General features: G+C 53.6%; 1 protein-coding gene across 1 annotated transcript; it reads left to right on the forward strand.

Annotated features, from left to right (window-relative positions):
• The first annotated feature begins 4,817 nt into the window (after positions 1-4,817).
• On the forward strand, positions 4,818-16,288 carry Tnfaip2 (TNF alpha induced protein 2). Its single transcript, XM_036205469.1, has 12 exons — positions 4,818-5,031; positions 7,322-7,688; positions 7,916-8,546; positions 10,156-10,270; positions 10,418-10,540; positions 10,696-10,796; positions 11,388-11,486; positions 11,943-12,066; positions 12,770-12,892; positions 13,124-13,279; positions 13,411-13,532; positions 14,688-16,288. Exons 2-12 carry the CDS (start codon positions 7,337-7,339, stop codon positions 14,827-14,829), a joined length of 2,088 nt encoding a protein of 695 aa, XP_036061362.1. The 5' UTR covers positions 4,818-5,031; positions 7,322-7,336; the 3' UTR covers positions 14,830-16,288.
• Positions 16,289-20,384: the final 4,096 nt, after the last annotated feature.

Below are 20,384 nucleotides of genomic sequence, written 5' to 3' on the forward strand. Positions count from 1 at the left end.
GGGACAAGGCGGCCCACCACCCCAGCTCATACAGCCTCTCCCCTTGGCCAGGTCCTCCACACCTATCTGATCCCTCCGCCTGGCTTTTGTACCTGCTGAACTCTGCCCCACAATGCTACTCCTTTTGTTTCCAGCTTCTCCTTCTGAGAGCTTTCCCAGCTACTTTCTCAGGCAGCCAGGGAATGAAGAGAGAGAAAGTCAGAAACACACCACCTGGTATCAGTCTCTGGCCTGAGCTGGGCTGGCCCTTTGTGTTGCCCATGATACTTTAATCAGTTGACTGAATATGGTAATTGAGTAATGTCCCCGACCCTGTGACAGGCTGAAGGACAGTGCCTCCCATCTCCCCATGGAAACTCCTGGCTTTCTTGGGTCTGATTTAAGTATATCAAGCTGCATTTCAAATACGGAGTAATCCTGGAGGAGCCGAATAGCAGAAGGCAGCTAGCTCCATATTGACTGACAGATCGCAGGCCTATCTGTGCCTCAGTTTGCTCATCTATGGTAAGGGATGGTTAGACAGTGCCTAATTCCTATGCCTATGATGAAATCTATTGATGAACAAAAAACACTCAGAGCTTGGCCTGGCAACTCCAGAGGTCAGAGAAAGTCAACTGTCCACCCACAGGAACTGGACGCTGGGACCCGAATGGAGCTTTTGAGTTCAGTGTCCCACAGATCACTATTCACAGTGGCCAATGTAGCCATTGAGGACAACAAAATATGGAACATCCATAGGACAGAATATAGTTAGGATCTTAGCAGGCAGAAAATCCCACCCTGGTTAATAGCATCCCTAGGCCTCTAGAACATCATGCTAACTAAAGCAAACGATCATCGTGTGAGAGTGGTTTCTTGGAGAGATGCAGTTTAAAGTTTACCTTTACACATCAAGCTCCAGCCAACCCGTGACCAAGTTAGCGCTGTGCTTTGATATCATTTGTTACAATGTACTCTTTCTGCTCACACCCTGCACATCCAACCTGCTCAGGGTTAACTGGCTTCTAGGGAAAGCATTACAGTCAATCTTACTATACTTTGGACTGCCAACATAAAGTCTTGCAAGCTCAGCTGAAGGCCCAGCTTTGATTATGCTGTTTCTATTATTTCTATTTCTCCTTCACAACTGCTGCAGGACACTATTTCTGGGGACAAATGTCCACTCACCCTAATAAGGAACAGACCAAAGTATAGATAAAGTCCAACTTGGTGAACCAGTGACTTTTATTGGGGTTACATACAAATGTATGAGTGAAGGCTCATTACAGGAGCAGAAATGACTCAAAGCAACTGTTACTACCAAAAGCCATCACCAGCAAGGGTGACAGTTCATAACAGTGGGGCCTGGAGCTCTTACTGAACAACCTACAGGCAGGTCACTATAGGCTGGAGAGGGCCGTTTTCAGGCAGCTCAGGTGGTCTGAGACTCTTTGAGGCAGGTGTGGCTGGCCATTTGGCTGACCTGATTTCCCCAGGAGGCCCAGCTGTAAGGGTCTTCTAGGCCACTCAGTTTATCTGAGAGTATCACTTAGCAGTTCTTACAGAAGCCTAGTGAATCTGGTCAGTTTCAGGGACTTCCTGAAGCTATTCTGAGTTACTTTCTTCCTGTCTTAACCAGCGCTGCTGCTAGATGGAGGGTTCCACTCCACTTGGACCATCCTGCTGCCTCACCTCCCTGGAAATGTACTGAGCCCTTAGGGCTTACCTCCAAAACTGAAGCTTTTAATATTGAGGAAACTGCTATACAACAAACTCATTCATGTGTGCACTGGTCATGGTGACCAGGTCTAAGACCACGTGCTGGAAGCAGTGAGGCACATTATAAACAATGTCCCACCCCTCCACAATGCCTACCCATCCCCCTAAAAATGTTAGAAGCAACTTGTGATTATAACTTAATAATACCTAATTGTGCTTTTGTGTGATGTTCTGAGTAGGTAGATGAGGGGGGGGGGGAATTTTTTTCTCCCTTATGAGACTCCTATAAAAGATTAAGACCAAAGTTGCTTATTCCTATTTGCTACATTTGCTGCACTGTTCAGTATATAGAGGGAACAGCCTTGATTCAGGACTCCCTTTTTAGATTAGGGCTCTTCAGTTAGATTTCTTTTAAACTAGACCTTGTCTGGATTGGACTATTAGAACAGGAAAGACCCAGACTCCTGCATCAACAGGTCCACTCTTGGCTAAAGGACCAAGAGTTAGTCTTTTTCTCTTTATGCGGCATCACCACACAAACACAAAAGGACACAAACACACACAAACACAGGGGCTGTATCCATCCACTCATGGGATCCACGCAGCAGACACAGACACAGAATGGGGTTACCAGGGGCTTGGGGATAGAAGGGAATGGGCAGTTGTTGTATACTGGGGACTATGGTTCATTTTGGCAGGGCACAAAGAGTTCCTTGAATCTGGAGAGATGGTTCAGTTGTTAAGAGCACCTGCTGCTCTTGTGGAGCACCCAAGCTGTCCCCAGAGCAGCCTCACAACTGCCTGCAACTCCAGCTCCAGAGGATCCAATGTCCTCTTCTGTACCACTGAGCCCCTGCACTCATGATGTACACATTCACAGACACATACACACTACACTTAATATTGACAGCTAGAATGCCCAACACTGTTAAAACGTTACACTTTGTGTTATGTATATATTATTTATAATTAAAAACATAAAAGGGAGAGCCTGTGGTGGTGCAGACCTGTCATCCCAGCCCTCAAGGATACAGAAGAGAGGGATTTTGAGTTCCAGGACAACCTGGGCTCTAAAGATCTTGTCTCAAAAAACCACCCAAGAGATAAAGAATCAGCAGTTGCTACTTGGGGAGAGGGGGTAACCCTGGGTTGAGTGCAAGCAGTGGGCCATGGCTTGTGGCCAGGTGCTGGCCATCAGAGGTGGGACAGCAGCTTTCCAGACAAGCTGTTCCAGCTGCTTCTCTCCTGTGGGATCCATCTCTTGGCTGGCCTTTGGTGGACTATTTAGAAGAGTTAACTATCTAGATCCCTGAGGACCACACTGATTTTTGGCCCTTGACTATCCACATAGCCTGATTTCAACATTTTTGTGTTGGGAACTTCACACAGGACCTTTGACCCTCACCCTAAACTCAGAGAAGTGCTTGGTGTGCCCACACAAGACAGGTGGTACTGGCTTCTGCCAACCCTGACTCTGCTCTGAGGAAGTTACTGTGGGCATCTTGGGACAAGATTGGCAGTCCAACATCTGTCCCACAGAGCCGAGGCTCCGAGCAGATGTGGGTTCTTAAAGACCTGACTTCCCTCTCTCAACTCAACCTGTGGAGTTTCCCAGCCATTTCCTAACCTGTTTGAAATTAGGAATTGGATGAATAAAGCAGAGGCTGGGTAAACTCTGGTGGGGTTGCGCAATGTGTGAAGAGGCAGCCGGAGGCGGTAGGCAAGGACGCCTGGGCTTCTGTCCTTTTTGTCTGTGGATGTGTGGATGGGACCCTAAGTACTTGGTCTCCCCTGGGTGCCCTGTGGAGCAGAGGCAATTACCCCCAGCTTGAGCACTGTGGGCTCATCTGAAAATGTCACCCATTAGGACCACAGGAGAAGAGGTGGAGGTGGTATCTGGCTTTTATGTCTTCTCTATGTAACTTTGCGCCTTTCCTGGATCTCGCTCTGTAGCCCAGGCTGGCCTCGAACTCACAAAGATCAAAGGCATGCATAACCACGCCCAGCAACCTTCTATACTTGTCTTCTGCAGCCTGCCAGGAGACAGGATGGAGGCACATCTTAAACCTGGCACTTGGATGCCTGGTGGTAGTGGCACACACCTGTAATCCCAGCACTCGGGAGGCAGAGGCAGGCAGATCTCAGTGAGTTCGAGTCCAGCCTGGGCTACAGAGCGAGTTCCAGGAAAGCCAGAGCTGTTACACAGAGAAACCCTGTCTCAAAAAAAACAACAACAAACAAACAAAAACAACCAAACAAACAACCCCCACCCCACCCCCGCAAAAAAAAAAAAAAAAGAAACAAAAAGAAAAACTGGCACTTGGACAGTGCTCCCCAGGAGGAAGAGGAAGTTCTGAGTTTCCAGGGACAACCCCTAAGCATAACCCCCCCCCCCACTCAAGCTGCCCTTCCCTCTCCCTTCGAAGCCCGGCTTAGGCTGGCAGGGAAAGAAGAAAGGACCCAAACAAAAGATGGGGAGGAGCTGAACTCCAAGTAGAGGCAAAAAAGAAGCTGGTGTCTAGTGGGGGAAATTCCTGAGTGAGCCCATATTCCAGGGGGCAGAAATTCCTAACGGATGAAGCATCCCCTCCCTACACTAGTCTACAACCCCACCCGCCCCAAGGCAGACCCTGAGAAAAAGGCTGCGGAAGGGAATCCGAGGATCTGGCCTAAACCCAGCCTGAGATAGCTTGTCAATGGGAGCCCCGCAGGAGGCTCAGGGAGGAGTGTCTGTCATCTCTGCCTGTGTGACCTCTGGGTGAAGAGGAAGGCTCCTCTAACACGAGGCTTGGTAATGAGAGGTCCCAGGACCGGCCGTGTGCTCAGCTGCCTTGGAACGCCTCCTCCAGGAAGCTTGCCTTCCAGACTTCCATAGACTCGGAGGGGCTCAGAGGGGTAACTGCACGTGGCCGAGGCGTTGAGGTGGTAGAGGGCACTCCCCAGACCGTGTTGACTGTGTGACGCGGAACAGCGGCTCTGGGCGTGCGCCCCTGCTTGGCAGCCAATCAGAGATCGTCCAAGGACAATGGCCCCGCGTCTAGCGGAACTTGTAGCCCCCGTGATACCCTTCCCTGCGCACACATACCCGGGCCACACTCGGCCAGCTCTGCCACCTTTTTTCCAGACTGTTGGGAACAGCGAAGCGACCCCGCCCCCTCCCTCTCTACCGGCCCCGCCCCGCCCCCAGCTCTGGAATCGGACAGGTCCTTGGCCTCCGCCCGCGGATTTTCCGCGGTTGCGGCTGCTGGGGGAGGCGGAGCCCGGGAGGGGCCTGCGACTATTTCAGGCTGTGCCCTGCCAGGGTCAGGACTAAGGCGTCCTGTCCCGGACACAGTAAGTGACCTCCACCGGCATGCCCCTGTCCTTACCGCTCTGTGTAGCTTCCCCTCCGGTCCTGATCCAGAGTCTCCGACAGGACTCCCCGAGGGAATGGCCCTGAGTGGCCAAGAAGACGCGGGCGGGATATTCCGAGGTCCCTTGACCTCCAGCATACCCACTGGTAGGACAAGCCAGGGATCAGGTTCCCTGAGGGCAGCACAGGGCTCTCTCCGGAGAAACGCAGGGTGTAGGGACCGGGACAAAAGCTAGGGAACCTCAGGTTCACAATAGGAAGGTCCCAGCACCCGCGGGATTTCCTGCCCCCGTAGTCTCCAGTGGGGCGTGGGCACGCTCTCCTGTCACCCGATGAAAGAGACAGTAGGTTGCAGGAGAGTCTCTGTGGACCAGGGGCATCTAGAATTAAGGTAGGTGACACCAACTGCAGCCATTCCATGTGCCTCTGAGCAGGCCCCCTTCCTGCCTTAATGGGACTAGCTGGGACTGGCGCTTTAAACATCACCCTATCACTCCTGCTCTCTGGAGAGCCTGCAGTCACAGGGACACAGGGGACTCACATCTGGTGCCAAGTTCCTGGTTTGTGATTTTGCCACATCTCCTGGGCAGCACTGTGAGTAGGAGGGCTCATCCCCATTTCACAAATGACAAAACTGAGGCCTCCTGAGGAAGGGGGTTGTCTAGTCTTAACACTGGTGAGAGGTGTCTCTGAGCCCACAGCTGATCCTCCCTCTTGTCCCAGCAGCCTCTGACACTGGAGGGCAGCTGGGACCAGACACTCAGGTTGGGGCTGAGTAGCCCCATCAGCCAGACCAGCCTTTCTGGTTGCCTGTCATGCAGCTAGGCTAGGTTGGCACAGGCCTTAAACACTGCCTGGCCCTAAGCGGAGTTCTCAGGCCTCCTGAGGTTAAAAAGAGAAGGGTTTGTCTGTTCAGGGTACCTGGTGAGGGGGATAAGAGCTGGGGTGGAGGAGCCCAGGCTTCCTGTCTAATCAGGGTGCTCTACCCATGCCCTAGTTGTTGGAACAAATCCCTCAGGAAATGGGCTGGACAGCCGAGCTGGTGGAGGCAGAGAGGCTGCTGGAAAAGTGGCCTCATCTGAGCCTGTGGAGTCGGTCTGCTGTGCTTGGGGCAAGCCCTCCGATAGGCTGCTTCAGTTTCGTCTTTGTGGTGGTGGGTCTTCCCATTTGCCATCAAGGACCATCATTTTAGGGTCACTCCATGTCATTTCGGTGAATTGAAGCTACAGCTTGGGGAGTGTATTCTTGGAGATGGGGCGGGCAGGCCACCTCCTGGTAATGGGTCACACCATCACCACAGAGGTTCCTGCCTGACCCTCCCTCCGGGCTAGCCATGCTTCCTCTGGTGGCCGTCCTTGCTCGGACAGTCCAGATATAGCAGGGGATGTGGAGGACTGAGAAGCTGGTCCTTTGAATCAGATGTTGTGGCTTCCAGGCTCAAGCTATTGACCACAAGGTTATTTTAAGCTAAATAACACCCTTGCTGGGGAGAGACTAAATGGGATGGGCCCTCCGGAAGGGCATAGGAACAGAAGCTTCTGTGAAGGTCATGTCACCCCATTCGGAAGCAAGCAGGGTAAGGTGGAAACCAGGCAGTGTGGGTCCCACCACTCAAGCTGCTGGGACTCCCGGCATCCCTGTGCCTTGCTGACATGTAAAAGGCTTCCTGGGGTCCTTTGCTCAGGGTCTGAGGTCTCCAATCCTAAGCCAACATAGGGGACAGGCTCTATTCTTCTTGTGGTCCCAGTGTAACAGCTGTGTTTTTGCTTGTGGTATATTTCTGTGACCCCAAAGCTAGATAAGAACTGTGCAGAGAGGCAGAGGGAGGGGGCAGAGGCTGGTCTCAGTAGGAAGAGTAACCACTGTGTGGCTGTGAAATTTTTAGACCCATTCTTGTTGTCCCAAGGAATAGCAGCCTGTGTCCTGTCTCCTCACCAGAGGCTGATGGAGTCAGAAAGGTACTCACTTCTCATGTCCCCCTTCCCTCCAAGAAGCTGCACTGTCAAGGGAGGATTTACTTGTGTGCAGAGATTGCCCCCTCAGTCTGGGAGGTCTGGGGCCTCCAGCCTCTTCCTTGCCTGGGGAGACAAGCTGTGGGCACTACATCACCCATGGCCGAGGAGGGAGCAAGGCTGAGGGCCAGGAGATGGGGGTTCTGGTGGCCATCCAGGAGAACTAGATGGAGCACTGTCAGGGCTGGGAGTTGGCTGTACACTCAGGCCTGGGGATCATTCACACTGTTCTCTAAAGGCTTTGTTTTTCAACCTGCAGGCCTAAGCCAGGGCGATGCTGAAAATGGTCACTTTCTTCCAAGGGCTTCCTGGCCAACAGTCTGTGCCGGGGACCCTGGACTTCCCTGGAAGCCCCCAAAAGTCACGCTCCACATCTGAGGTGGAACCAGAGGCCTCCATGTCAGAGGCTTCTTCCGAGGACCTGATGCCATCCCAGGAGGCTGGGATGGTTCGGGATGGGGAGGAGGAAGAGTCTGCAAAGAAGGAGAAGAAGAAGTCCAAAGGACTGGCCAACATGTTCAGTGTCTTCACCAAAGGGAAGAAGAAGAAAAAGGACCAGCCCAGATTATCAGATCCTGAGGTCCAGCCCAAGTCCAGGCCCGAGCTAGATGGTCCACCGCCCACAGGTAGGCTGTGGTGGTAGCTGGGGCTGGAGTAGCATGGAAGAGTCGGTCCAGGTTTGGGTATGATGGGGGCTCATAAACCACTCAGCTAGGACATTGGGCAGGTGAGACAGCTTAGGCGAGTCACTAGTCTAGGAGATGGGGTTCCCTGCTCGGGTCTTGTCTGGGACATTGGCATCCTCTCGTCCCCGGTGGGTTTGTCAGCCTAAAGGCGGGTTTCTGCACTGCAGTGGAAGAGCTCAAGGAGGCCCTGGAGAGTGGGCGGCTGGAGGCCGCGTGGCAGGTGCTGGCATTGGAGCGGGAGCTGGAGACTGAGGCAGCGACGAGCCGCAGGAGCAACGAGGAACTGGTGCGCCAGCAGAGCAAGGTGGAGGCGCTGTACTTGCTGCTGCGCGACCAGGTGCTTGGGGTGCTGCGGCGGCCGCTGGAGGCGGCGCCCGAGAGGCTGCGCCAGGCGCTGGCCGTGGTGTCACAGCAGGAGCTTGAGGACCGTCGGGCGGCCGGGGCATCCGTGGCGGCGGTGCTGGTGGCCACGCGCCCCCGGCGCTGGCTGCAACTGTGGAGGGACAGTGTGGCGGAGGTGGCGGCGGAGCGTCTGGACGCGCAGCCAGCCGGGGTGCCCGAGGGTCGCTCGGAGGCCGAGACCAGGTTCCTGCACATGGGCTGCACCATGAAGGAGGACCTGGAGGCGGTGGTGGAGCGGCTGAAACCGCTGTTCCCAGCCGAGTTCAACGTTGTGCACACCTATGCCGAAAGCTACCACGCGCACTTCGCAGCCCAACTGTGCACCTTGGCGCAGTTCGAGCTGTGTGAGAGGGATACTTACTTTCTGCTGCTCTGGGTGCTGAACCTCTACCCCAAGTGAGTTATGCCAGTGGATGGGATGGGTCTCCTCTGCGGCAAGGGGTGAGCTGAAAACCAGTGTCAGGGGTGAAGGAAGAGAGTTGGGAATTGCACCCAAGGTTTTGGCTTTGTACTTCAGTTTCCTGGATCTCTGCCATTCTGCTGTTGGGGAAAGGGAGGCACCCAAAAGGAGATTTCGTCATTCATTCTCAAGGACGTCTCCGATCTGAACAGGGATGACACAGAGTAGGAGCTGTGACAGACGCAGCTGGACACGGGGGAGGCCAGAGCACAGGGCTTGAGAGGACACCGGGTCTGGGGGAGTCAGGGAGCCTTCTGTACTGAGTCAGTTCACAGTTTAATGGCTGCACAGTCAGGCAGGGAGGGGACAGAACACACAAGGAAGAAGTGGTAGGGAGGATGGTATTCTAGGGGAGTGACATTCTGGGAGCTGAGCAGAGATGCTGTGTCGTAACAACCCCCTGCAAGAGAGCTAGCTACCGTGGGGTGGCACTAGGTGTCCCTCATGGGGCAATCTCTGCCAGACAGTATCACCCAGGTAGCCCATTGAGTTCTGGAGCCCCCCAGATGAGAGGCAGGAATATGCCAAAGGTGGGCAATTGGTCCTCAGCTGGGCCCAGCCTCAGCATCCTTTGATTGGTCCAGACTCCATGGATCCCTGAATGGGCCTGTCATCCACACCAGCTGGGAGAGAGTGACTTATGTTATAGGGTGGAAACGTCCACAGCACTAGAGACTAGGGATTTGTATGGATTCCTCAGACCTAGTCTACATACAGGAGGGAAGGCTGGGGACACAGACAGTGTGAGCAGTGTGTGAGCAGCTTGGGAAGTGCTGAGCCAGCCTCCTGTGGGAAGGCCAGAGAAAGGACAGGAGAGGGGTGGTAGGTGAAGAGCCAGCAGGACATAGGGAAAACAGGCAGGGACTTCCAGAGACAGCTGGGCCCTGACCTGATTCCTGCTAGTTTCTCCTGACTCACCAGGAAATGCCAGGCACTCATGCTCCCTACCTAGTCACCTTCCTGCCCCTGTGATACTCAGGGGTCTCCTGACTTAGGGTGCAGCTACAAAGCAGGAAGCTAAGGCTAGCCTGAACATGGAGTCCAAGGGAGGCATATTGAGACCTGTCCTGTGAGGACCAAAGTGTGACTCACATGCATCCAAACTGGGTGAAGGGCACAGAGTGGGTCGTTCTTAATGTTCTAGGCAAACAAAAGGCCTTAGGCAGTGCCAGGGCTGGGCAGGTCCCCTGGGAACTCTGCAGCCACTTGAGGCACCAAGAGAGTTCTATAGGGCAGTTCCAGGGCAGCCTTTCCTGTTCAGCCACAAGGCTGGTCTGGTGGGACTGGCTTTAGGGTCAGAAGCTGTGAGGTATCTGTGCAAAAGGGGAAGCCTGGTAGCCTAGAGGTCTGGGGAACTGGTTTAGAGCAGGAGGGGGGGAGGGTAAGAAGAGTCAGGATGACTCCAGCCTGAACTAACTGAGTGTGGACAGACCTGGGGAAGGGGCGGGGCAGAAGATGCGACAGCGTCTGCGGCTGCAGAGTCCGGGACTAAGCTGCCCGGGTGCTGCTGTCACTCTCTTCACACCAGTGTCTCTCCGCCCACAGTGATATTCTGAACAGCCCTAAGTTGGCAAAGGAGCTACAGGGTATCAGGCTTGGGAGCCTCCTGCCCCCTAAGCAGATCAGGTTGCTGGAGGCGGTGTTCCTGTCCAATGAGGTGGTGAGTCCAAATGCTGGGGGCGGGGCCTGGGAGGGCAGAATGGAGATAGAAAGGAAGAGCCCAGGCAGGACACAGGGTGTGACAGACACTTCCGGATGAGCTTGGTGACAGGTTTAATGCTACCAAGACCTGTGTCTTTTCCCCTAGACTAATGTGAAGTTACTGATGACCCGAGCCTTAGAGCTAGAGTCTCAGCGCTGGGCCCGGGATGTAGCTCCCCAGAGCCTGGATGGCCACTACCACAGTGAGCTGCCAATCGACATCATCCAGGTACCTCTAAGTGCCCCCTCAGGCCCATGGTGAACAGGGACAGCCACTGCTCACCTCTGCTGGTCCCCATGTTCTAGCATGCACCTCCCTCCCACACTCTGCCCCTTCCCTGGTCCAGAGGGGCACCTGCTATGCTTACCTGCTGCTCTCTGCAGATCGTCTTACAAGGCCAGGACAAGGCCGAGAACATCACTCCTGAAGTGGGGGTACAGATAAGACAGTTGCTACTGGTGGAGCTGGCTGCACTACTGAGGAGGTAGGTGTGTCTACAGCATACAGGGTCCCCAGCACCTTAGTGGGGGGTGATTCAAGCTAAGTCAGTCCTGCCCTGCCCTGCCCTTGTCAACTATACAGCCCAGGGTCCTCAGCCCCTGCCCCAGTCCAGAGCATCAAGAGCCTCAGGTGGGGTGACCTCTGCAGGAATTAGTACTTCTGGCTTCATCATCATCAAAGCTCCCCGGCAGAACAGTTTGTAGCTTAAAAGATGTACCATGAGGAATAGAGGCCCTGCTGCCTCTTCCCATGAATTAACTTGGTTTCCTCCCCCAATTCTGAAAACACCATCACTATCAGACTGTAACACCCTTTGGCCTCCCAGTTACAGAGGGGGACTGAGGAAAAGGAGGGGCCTAGGGAAAGAAGGGGGACCCCAGGTAGCACTTTCCCTGGAGCCCAAATAGGGCTCTGTCCCTCTGGCCTCAGTTTTTGCAGCTTGTAATACGATGTTTAGGAGCTTATGGCCCCTCCCTGGATCTTGGGGAGATCAACAACCCGCAGACTGAGAGGCAGTGGCTTCTGTTGTCCCAATGTTTGAGCTGGTCCTGAAGACGCCCTTGTGTTTTATCAGCTACCAGCGCACCTTTGATGAATTCCTCGAGAAGAGCAAGCTGCTGACAAACTACAGGGCCAACATCATCGCCAACATCAACAACTGCCTGTCCTTCCGGTGAGAGGATTGGGCAGACGTGCCCGATGGGAAGAGGGCAGACGGGGGTGGGGTGTGTGTGTGGTGGAGGGTGTGGAGCACAGAAGGGGAATTAAGGGTCACAAGGCAGTGAGGAAATGACAGGGCTGGAGCAGCCACAGCCCCCCGCAGGGTGGACTGAGTGCTAAAGGAGTCAGCAGGATGAAATTGATTTGTTAGTTTAGCTTTTCAATGAAATTGTGAAGCAGAAGACAAACCCAGAAAAGGTGGGGAGCTGGAGACTTGCCAAAGGCAGAAGGGAGGCGCCGGGGGCGTGGGGCGTACACGGAAGACTTGGACTGGATCCCACAGGGAGTGGGGAACTACTGAGGGTCCTAGAGCAAAGACCTAATTCAGGAAGAGTAGTCCAAGGGTCACCGCACAGTGCTGGAGGCTGGGCAGGCTGGCATGACCTGCTTTTTCCGTTTCACTCTCCAGAACATCTGTGGAGCAGAAGTGGCAGATACCTCAAGATTCCCTGAACCACATGCTGGATCCCTTGAAAGATCTTAAGGCTCATGGCTTCGACACCCTGCTGCAGAGCCTGTTTTCAGACCTGAAGGTATCAGGAACCCCATTAGAGGGTGCATCCTGAAGGCCGGCACAGGAGGGAGACAGAGAGAGGAGTAGTCGAAGCCCCTGCCCCAGACCTGGGGAGGCACAGATGGGGAGGTGCAGTGTTGCTGGGGATGTCCAAGTGGTGGGGGCCTGAAGTGCTCTCCAGCTGGCCCACCCCACATCCTGGCTTTGCCTTGGCCTGGAAGGACCACAAAGCTAGGAGCATCTGGAGATGATTCCCCCCCACTCCCCACCCCTGCCATTCCTGACCCCAGTTCCTGGGGCTCAGGCCCTTTGAGAGCTGAATTCTATCTCCTGGGTGCCCCCTTAGAAAGCAGAGGAGAGGTTCCCTGCTCAACTCCAGGACTGGAGGTACAAAGGGCAGCCAGTGGGTATGGAAAGCCCACGGGGTGACCCTGGATGACCTGGCACAGGGCTTGTTTATGCAGGAATGTATTTATTTAAGAGGGAGGCAGGGCTATAGACAGGCTGTCCTGGCTCTCCTGAGCCACAGCTGTGTGACCTTGGAAGAAGGGTACACACAGACTACCTCTGCTTCCGATCTGAGAGCAGGAACCTGAAGTTAGCCAGCTCCTGGAAAGCCCTTGGGACCCTACTGGTCATGAGTGTCTATGTGAGGGTTGTCTGTGCCTGGCTGCCCTTCCTTTCTGGGAGTGACCAGACATCCTGCCTCTCGCCTGTCCCAGCCACTGTTTAAGAAGTTCACACAGACCCGCTGGGCAACGTCAGTTGAGACCCTGGAGGAAATCATCACTACTGTGGGCATCAGGCTGCCTGAGTTCTCAGAACTGAAGGACTGTTTTCAGGAGGTGAGGGAGCTCAGGAGTGGGCCTGGGGATTGGTGCTGTCTGGACACTCACACTAACCAGCAGTGTTTATACCTTACACCCACATGTGTTTACACATGCGCACGGGGAATGCAGGCACCAGTGCTCACATTTTTGCCTCTACGTATTCCTGTGTTTTTGCCTTGGAAGCTTTAATTGAGGGAAGGAGATGACCTCCTATGGGTCAATGGATGTCTCATTCTGCCTGCCTAGGAGCTCATGGGGGCCGTGCACCTGCACCTGGTGAAGGAGTACATCATCCGGCTCAGCAAACGGCGCATGGTCCTCAAGACTGAGGAGCAGCAGCAGCAGCTGGCAAGGCACATCCTGGCTAATGCTGACGTCATTCAGCATTTCTGCACTCAGAATGTGAGCACACCCTACCCCACCCTGAGAGCCCTGAAAAATCCCTGTAGCCTCTCCAAGCCTGGCCAGCTACTGCTCTCTTAGTACCCCTGGGGGAGAGGGATAACATCCTCCAACCTTCCCTCTGCCTCCAGGGCTCCAAGGCAACCTGGCTGAACCAGGCCCTCCCTAGGCTCGCTGAGATCATTCACCTGCAAGATGCCAATGCCATTAAGATTGAAGTGGCCACATATGCCACCTTGTACCCTGACTTCAGGTGAGCACTAGAAGCCCTCGGGAACTGAGGAGCTGGTTTGTCCCTGCCAGGTCCCACTGTGCTCTGGAAATGCTGGCACTAGAATCCCCTCATGACCCACTCAACTGCTAAGGCCCCACTAAGGTGGGATCACAATGTCTGATGCTCAGTCTGGGGATGACTTGGGGGCATGTGCTTTTATGTCTTGCACCTCCTGATCCTGGACCTATCTGAGGACCTGGTGAACAGTGTTCCTTCATAGGCTGTGTCCTCTGATAGGAAACTTTGAATAGGTCTTGACTTGGGGTTTTGGTAGCTTAGCCCAGTCTAGCCTGTGGCTGACTCACCCCACCTATCCAATCATCTATGTATATCTACCCGTATACACCAGGCCCCCATCCACCTGTCTACTGGCCTATCCATTAGTCTCTGTCCATCCACCTAGATATTCATCTGCCTGTCTGCCCACTTTCCCATGTAGTTATCCATCTGTCCTTATGCTTAACCCCTTCTCTTCCATTGATCTGTCCATCCTTCCAGTTATCTGTCCGTCTTTCTGTTTACCTACTCATCCACCTGTCATACATCCACCAATCCCCCACCTTTCCACACAGATACCCGTCTACCCTTCTTGCTTTCTCACCCACCCATCTGCCCACTGACCCCATCACTTGTCCTTGGCTGGGATCGCACCAACAGTCATGTATCAGCATTCTAGATGCTGGACTCTGTGCTGCTCTGTGTTCTGGGGTACAGTGAAGTACAGGACAAGCTGGGTCTCAGTCCTCTTTCTGTAGCTTACAGTCTGGTGAGGGCTAACCATGATGAGGTAACCAGGCAGAAAGAGAAAATTCCAAGTGATAGTAATCATCTTGAATTACAGGGGGTGCTGATCAGAGACGGCAAAGCTATTTAGAGAGGTGACATTTAGCTGAAACTTGAGGTCGGAAGGAGTCAGCTACCTCCAGCATATGAGGAGAGACATTCTGGGGTAACAATCAGTACGAAGGTCTGACAGGCTGGAGAGGGGAAGAGACAGAGAGGACAAGGCTGCCTACTGGCAAGAGCAGCTGGCTGCAGGTTCTGCGGCAGAGGCTGGAGTCAGGGCAGCCAGCAAAGGCTGTGAGCAGGGGTGTTTGTGACCAGTGGAGCTGACAGGATGCTTTCTTTTGCCAGCAAAGGCCACCTGAACGCCATCCTGGCCATCAAGGGAAATCTACTAAGCAGTGAAGTCAGGAGCATCCGGAATATACTGGACATCAACACAGGGGTGCAGGAACCTTCCAGGCCCCTATTTTCACTTATAAAAGTTGGTTAACTTTTCCAAATGTCTGATGTGCTAATGAGCACGCAGCGAACATCAGGCACCACCCCGGTTGGGGATACTCAATGACACTGGAATCGTGACCCATCACCAGCCTCCCTCATTCTGCTGCTGTTTCTCTCAGCCTTGGCTCTGGAACAAGACCTGGCAGCCAGGTTTGGACAGACCACTGTCCAGTGAGGCCCAGAACCCACTGTGGGGAGTTGCCCTGTGAGCACGCAAGAATTTTCTCATAAATGATGGTTCATCTTGGGCAGAGTGCCCCCTACCTTCTACATTATAGTCTGTCTCCTAATGGTGCCCCCTCAGGTGGCTCTGAGTAGCGCCCTCGAGCTCCCTGGGACCAGTGACGAAGCCTCATCCTGATTCCTTCAGCCCATGGGCGGCCATGAGATAGAGCTGAGCACGAAGAAGGAAAAGGTCACCTTTGTATCTGGGGCCTGGAAGGAGCCTTGTGAGATGCTGTGGCAGAGCTAGCATCAGAACCACTGCTATAGTGGCCCCTGACCCTGCAAGTAGCTCCTGGTACCACTCAGCCTGGAGGACCCACTCCTTCACTCCCCATAAGCTGCCCCTGTGTGGGTAAAGCCCAAGGCCTCCTGGGTTCTCTCAGGCCATACCTTCCCCCATGTAGGAATAAGCACCTCTGAAGTCTGGGCAGGAACACAGGGGTCCACCAAGGCTTGGCTAGCTTCCTGTCGGTGTTGTGCCATGTTTCCACACATCTACCGCGTGGGTTTAAACCACGGCTTTTCTTACAGTTCTGCAAACTGTGAAATGTGACCCAGGATTGGAATCTAGGTGTGGTCGGGGCCCATTGCTCCTAGAGGCCTGAGGTAAAAGTCATTTCCTGGTCTTACCCAGTTTTTAGATGCTGGTCTGAGGCCCTTGGACCTTCAGAGCCAGGGACAGCTACTATGTCCTTCAGCCACCCCCCCCCCCCCAACCCCGTGTCTACTGCCTCTGATCCCACTGTGATTTAGGACCCTGGTGATTGCACTGAATCTCCCTGGAGACTTATTAGCAGCCTTGATTCCAGCTGCAAATTTAATTCCTGTTTGACAGGTCACCCAGTAGTCATTGGCTCTGGGGACCAGTTGGTCCCACAGGGTCTACAACTGGAAAACAGGAACGCAATTTCCCATCATGCACCTGCTACTCCACAGACCCTGCTCCTCTCTAGCCATGAAAGCCCTTCTTAGCACTGACCCAGCCTTGATTATTCCTCATGGTTCAAGGCTAGGATCTGAGGACCTTCCTCCAGGTTTATCCCCTTTTCCAGGTACTTGCCTTACGAAACTGGCCAGGGACTGGCCAGTGTGAGCAATGCACAAAGGCCTTCATATTTTTGTAGATGTTAGCTTGTTTGATGACATTAATGTTTTTAATAATATATTTATAGTGTTGATTTTATATGCGTGTACCCAGGACAGAATTTGGAGTGTTTTTTTTTAATAGCTTGATATAAAACTGATTTCAAAAGTGGCTGTGGAGTGGTTTATTTTGAGAATTGCAACGTTGGGGGAGGGGCTGGGGTAGCTCTAGCTGCTTCTTCAACCTCCTGTTGTCTGCAAACCCTCTCTTCTCTGGTTTTGGTTCACAGTCAACAGTTCTGGCCTTCACCCCTGCCTGTCTTTTTGTCTATAAGCTGGCAACTGGTCACCCTGAGGATGGGGGCTATGGAGCGCTGGCAGAAAGGTGAATTGTGGGCTGCCATTGTGTTAACTGCATGCTTGAACTCAAACAAGAGGCTCCTGGTTTATGTACAACTGGAAGGGCATGATGGCCGCCTCCTCTGCACCCCAGTTCTGACCTGGGATTTGAGGCAGAGCTGAGTTGGCATGACCAACTCACTCCACAAAGTTTAGGAAGGATTCTAGGTGGTGAGTTGGTGTCTCCCCCACAGAGGGACTGTGTGTGTGTGTGTGTGTGTGTGTGTGTGTGTGTGTGTGTGTGTGTGCTGCTGGAGAATTCCATGGGATGGGGATGGGATGAGTCCCACCACAAAGTGGGAAGACAGGACGATAGGAGACTAAACAGCTGGGGTAGGACCCCTCAGTGCCTGCCACTGGCCACAAACTTGCACTGGTTTGAGCCTCCTTCACAGAGCCCAGGGAACTGGAGCCAAAACGTTCCTACCTTACCTGGGACCTCCCCACTAGGATGAGACGAGATCCGTTGGCTGAAGATATGGGGAGACTAAATCAGGTCAGATGATCACACAGAGTACCCAAAGTGCCAGGTTACTGAGTGGAGGATGACAGTGCCTGGGTGACCCCAGTGGTTCCTGGCTCTTGGCGAGGATAAGGCCCACCTTGTTACCAACCTAGCTTCCACTTGAGTTCTACATCAGTCATTTCTCCAGGAAAATCCCACAAGAAGCAGGATTTGCCCCAGAGAGGGGAAGTGAGTCACTGGGCTTTGGGGCAGAGGCTCTGTACATCAGGCCAGCAGGCTCCAGAACGCTGACACACGGGGAGAGGTCACTGCCTGATCCCATCTCTGCCATTGGACGCAGAGTTCATCCACCAGGGTCCACACTGAAGGGCTCATATCCTTGCTGCCTCCTGTTTTCAGAGGCCCACACAAACACCAAGTAAGAAAATAGTTGAGAGCTAAATGCAACAAGGTGCCGGTGGAGTTGACTCCGGAAGGATCAAGAGGGCAACCCTAGCTGTGGCTTTATGGGGGACTGGCTAAAGGAGAAGACTGTTGCAGAGATCCCAGACTTGAGAAGCCCCTAGCACAGACCTGGACAAAAGTGGGCAGATGGGAGCTGGGGAGAGTCAGGCTGTAGGGAAAAGGTGGAGACTTGGGGGTGAAACCAAGGTACAGGAGGAGGTCTGCCAGGACAGACTGGAAAGCAGTGAGAGAGACAAACCAGGGTCAAGTTCATTCAGCTGTAAGGGGAGGTGTTAGTTTTTCTTTTTTTGGGGGGGGGTGTTAGAGACAGGGTTTCTCTGTGTAGCTTTGGAGCCTGTCCTGGAACTCACTATGTAGCTCAGGCTAGCCTTGAACTCACAGAGATCTGCCTGTCTCTGCCTCCCAAGTGCTGGGATTAAAGGCGTGCGCCACCACCACCCGGTGAGGTGTTAGTTTTGAAGAGATTTAGTGATTTAGGACCTCGTCCTGGATTCTCCAAGGACAGCCGCTGCAGCTCCCAGCAGCATCCATGTGATGCTGACTAGTTCCTTGAGTTCTCAGCTCCCAGGGATGTCAACCACACTCTCAGGGTGACACCCCAGCCCTGCCCTGATCTGTAACTGTAGCAGCTCCAGTCTCCATCACCAGGGTCCCCTCCGTGACACAGGAGTCCAGTCTCTGCCCTACTTACTCCTGTGACTGACTCCTCCACCTGCTGGGAGTCCCGTCCTTCAACACATCACTGTGCCAGAGCCCCTCATCCCTCCACGCATGCCCTGTTCCCCTGCCAGCTGAGACCCCATGGTTCCTTAGTGAGAGCTTCGACCCAGCAAGCCCCTCATGCCTCCGTTGTGCTCACTGTCCAGTAGGAACCCAACTCCGTCACTCATGGTCTACACTTGAGCACCGAACAAAGTCGGAGAAAACTGAGGCTGTGGTGTACCTGCTCCAACCAGATGCTGACTGTGGCTGGAACATCCTACGCCAGAAATTCATAGCTCCTTTCCATTCCTAAGTCTCCAGTGACACCTGCTTTCAGTCCCTCAATTGAGTGTGTAAGTATAAAATGCTAATAGCTAGACATGGCTCAATCATGAAATCACTCCAGCTACACCCAGAGGCAAATGCCAATGTACATTTATCTTCAATGGACTTTATTTGAGAGACAGAATATGGCACATTGTTGTGTACTGTGCTCTCCCATAACATTATATAATGTGGATTTTCTAGTCAGCACAGAGGGACCTTCCTCTCTTCACAACCACACAGGCTTCCATTGTTGGGTGTGCTGAGATAACTCCCAGCTGCCTACTGATGGGCACTTTGGGAGTTTCCAGTATTTTGCTGCGACAATAGAAGTGACTGGCCTGATGTCCCTGTCATTTTGCATAATTGCTGGACTACAGATCAGAAAGCCCTAGAAAGGGCATAAGCGGCTCCAGTTATGAGATCTGTCTGCTAGTCTCACACCCACCTCCACAGGGCTGTGCAAAGATATCCTCAGAACAGCGAGAGAGAACTGGTACCCACGACCTTACCCAGGGCGTGATCATGACTCGAGTCTTGTAATGAGCCACAATCATTATAGAATTCTGTAATGGTTTCTGCAGACTTCTCAAACTGAGCTTGGCTCAGTTCCTCCCCGAGTTCCCCAGGCTCTCAGCCCTCCAAGGCCCCCCAAGGCCTTCCTCACCCTGGAAGGAGCATCTCAGGCCACGGGCTAATGAATTGCTTTTAGCACAGAGACAACCCATCTCTGTCCACAGTCAGAGTCCTCCCCTCCTCCCTCCCCTGGAGAACTCAGTGGGCCTTCTCTGTCTCCTGTTCTCGAGGTGACAGCTCAGAGAGAGGGAGGCAGAGGGCAGCAGCATGTAGAAAGGAAAGACAGTTCAGAGAGAAAGCACAGAGTGGGTGCACACTGACCTCAGGGAAGCCTTCCCTGAAGTGAGGTGAAAGGACAGTTCTCGGTTTATCAGCAGGACTAGTCTTGCTCTGGAGTCTCCTCTGAGAATGATGAAACTCTGGGGTCCCAGTCCCCTGAGTCTCAGTTTGGGGGTGGGGTGCAGACACTAAGCCTATGTTAAGGTCTGTGTGAGACAGAGTCCCTCTCCTGTATAGACAGCAGTTGTTATTGTAGGTCCAGTATCAGGAGGAGGCAGGGGCGTTGGCAGCCAAGACCGCTTTAGTGGGACACTCCTCCTGTAGGGTGGAGGAGTGTTGAAAGACGTGTGGGACTGCATGCACCTTGAGACTGGACCTCCTGTGGCCAGGTGCCTCAGTGGGTCCTGGAGCTGATGAGAGGTCTCGTCCCTGGGAGGCTGGCTGGCCTGCACACATGACAGCAGGACGATTTCGTTAGTGGCAAGAAAGAGCAAGTCCATTGCGCTCTTCTAGTTCCTGCTTGAGTTGCATTTGTTGATGTCCCCAGGCCACATGATCAAGTCCCTCTGCAAGAGTGGGAGAAAGAGGCTGTTTTATGAGGGGAGGCGCTGGAGTACTCTGTGACCATCCCTCCTGCTGGTTTACCACAGCCCATCCTGACCACAGCTGTGTGCATTCCTTTCATGAACAAGAAGTCTTCCCCTGCCTAGTTCCCCAAAGTTCCGTGTAGAGATCACAGCTGCCATCAAGAACCCTGTGATCTCCATGGGACTGAGTGCTGAGCCTCAGCAAGGCTCCATGAATGAAGACACACTTCCTTTTCGGCAGCGCTGGGATGGAGCCCAGAGCCTCAGTCCTCCACAGCACTCTACCACTGAGCTGCACCCCAGACCCTTCTAAAAACAATGTTTTGACCCTGAGACTCATTGACTTCCCCTGGCTGGCCTGGAGCTCATGATTCTCCTCTGCTCCCTGCCCAACCCCCCACCCTCACTCCTCTCTTTGTTTTTTGGGTTTTCTTTTTT

This window comes from Onychomys torridus, chromosome 14 (genome assembly GCF_903995425.1).
Source record: "Onychomys torridus chromosome 14, mOncTor1.1, whole genome shotgun sequence".
NCBI lineage: Eukaryota > Metazoa > Chordata > Mammalia > Rodentia > Cricetidae > Onychomys > Onychomys torridus.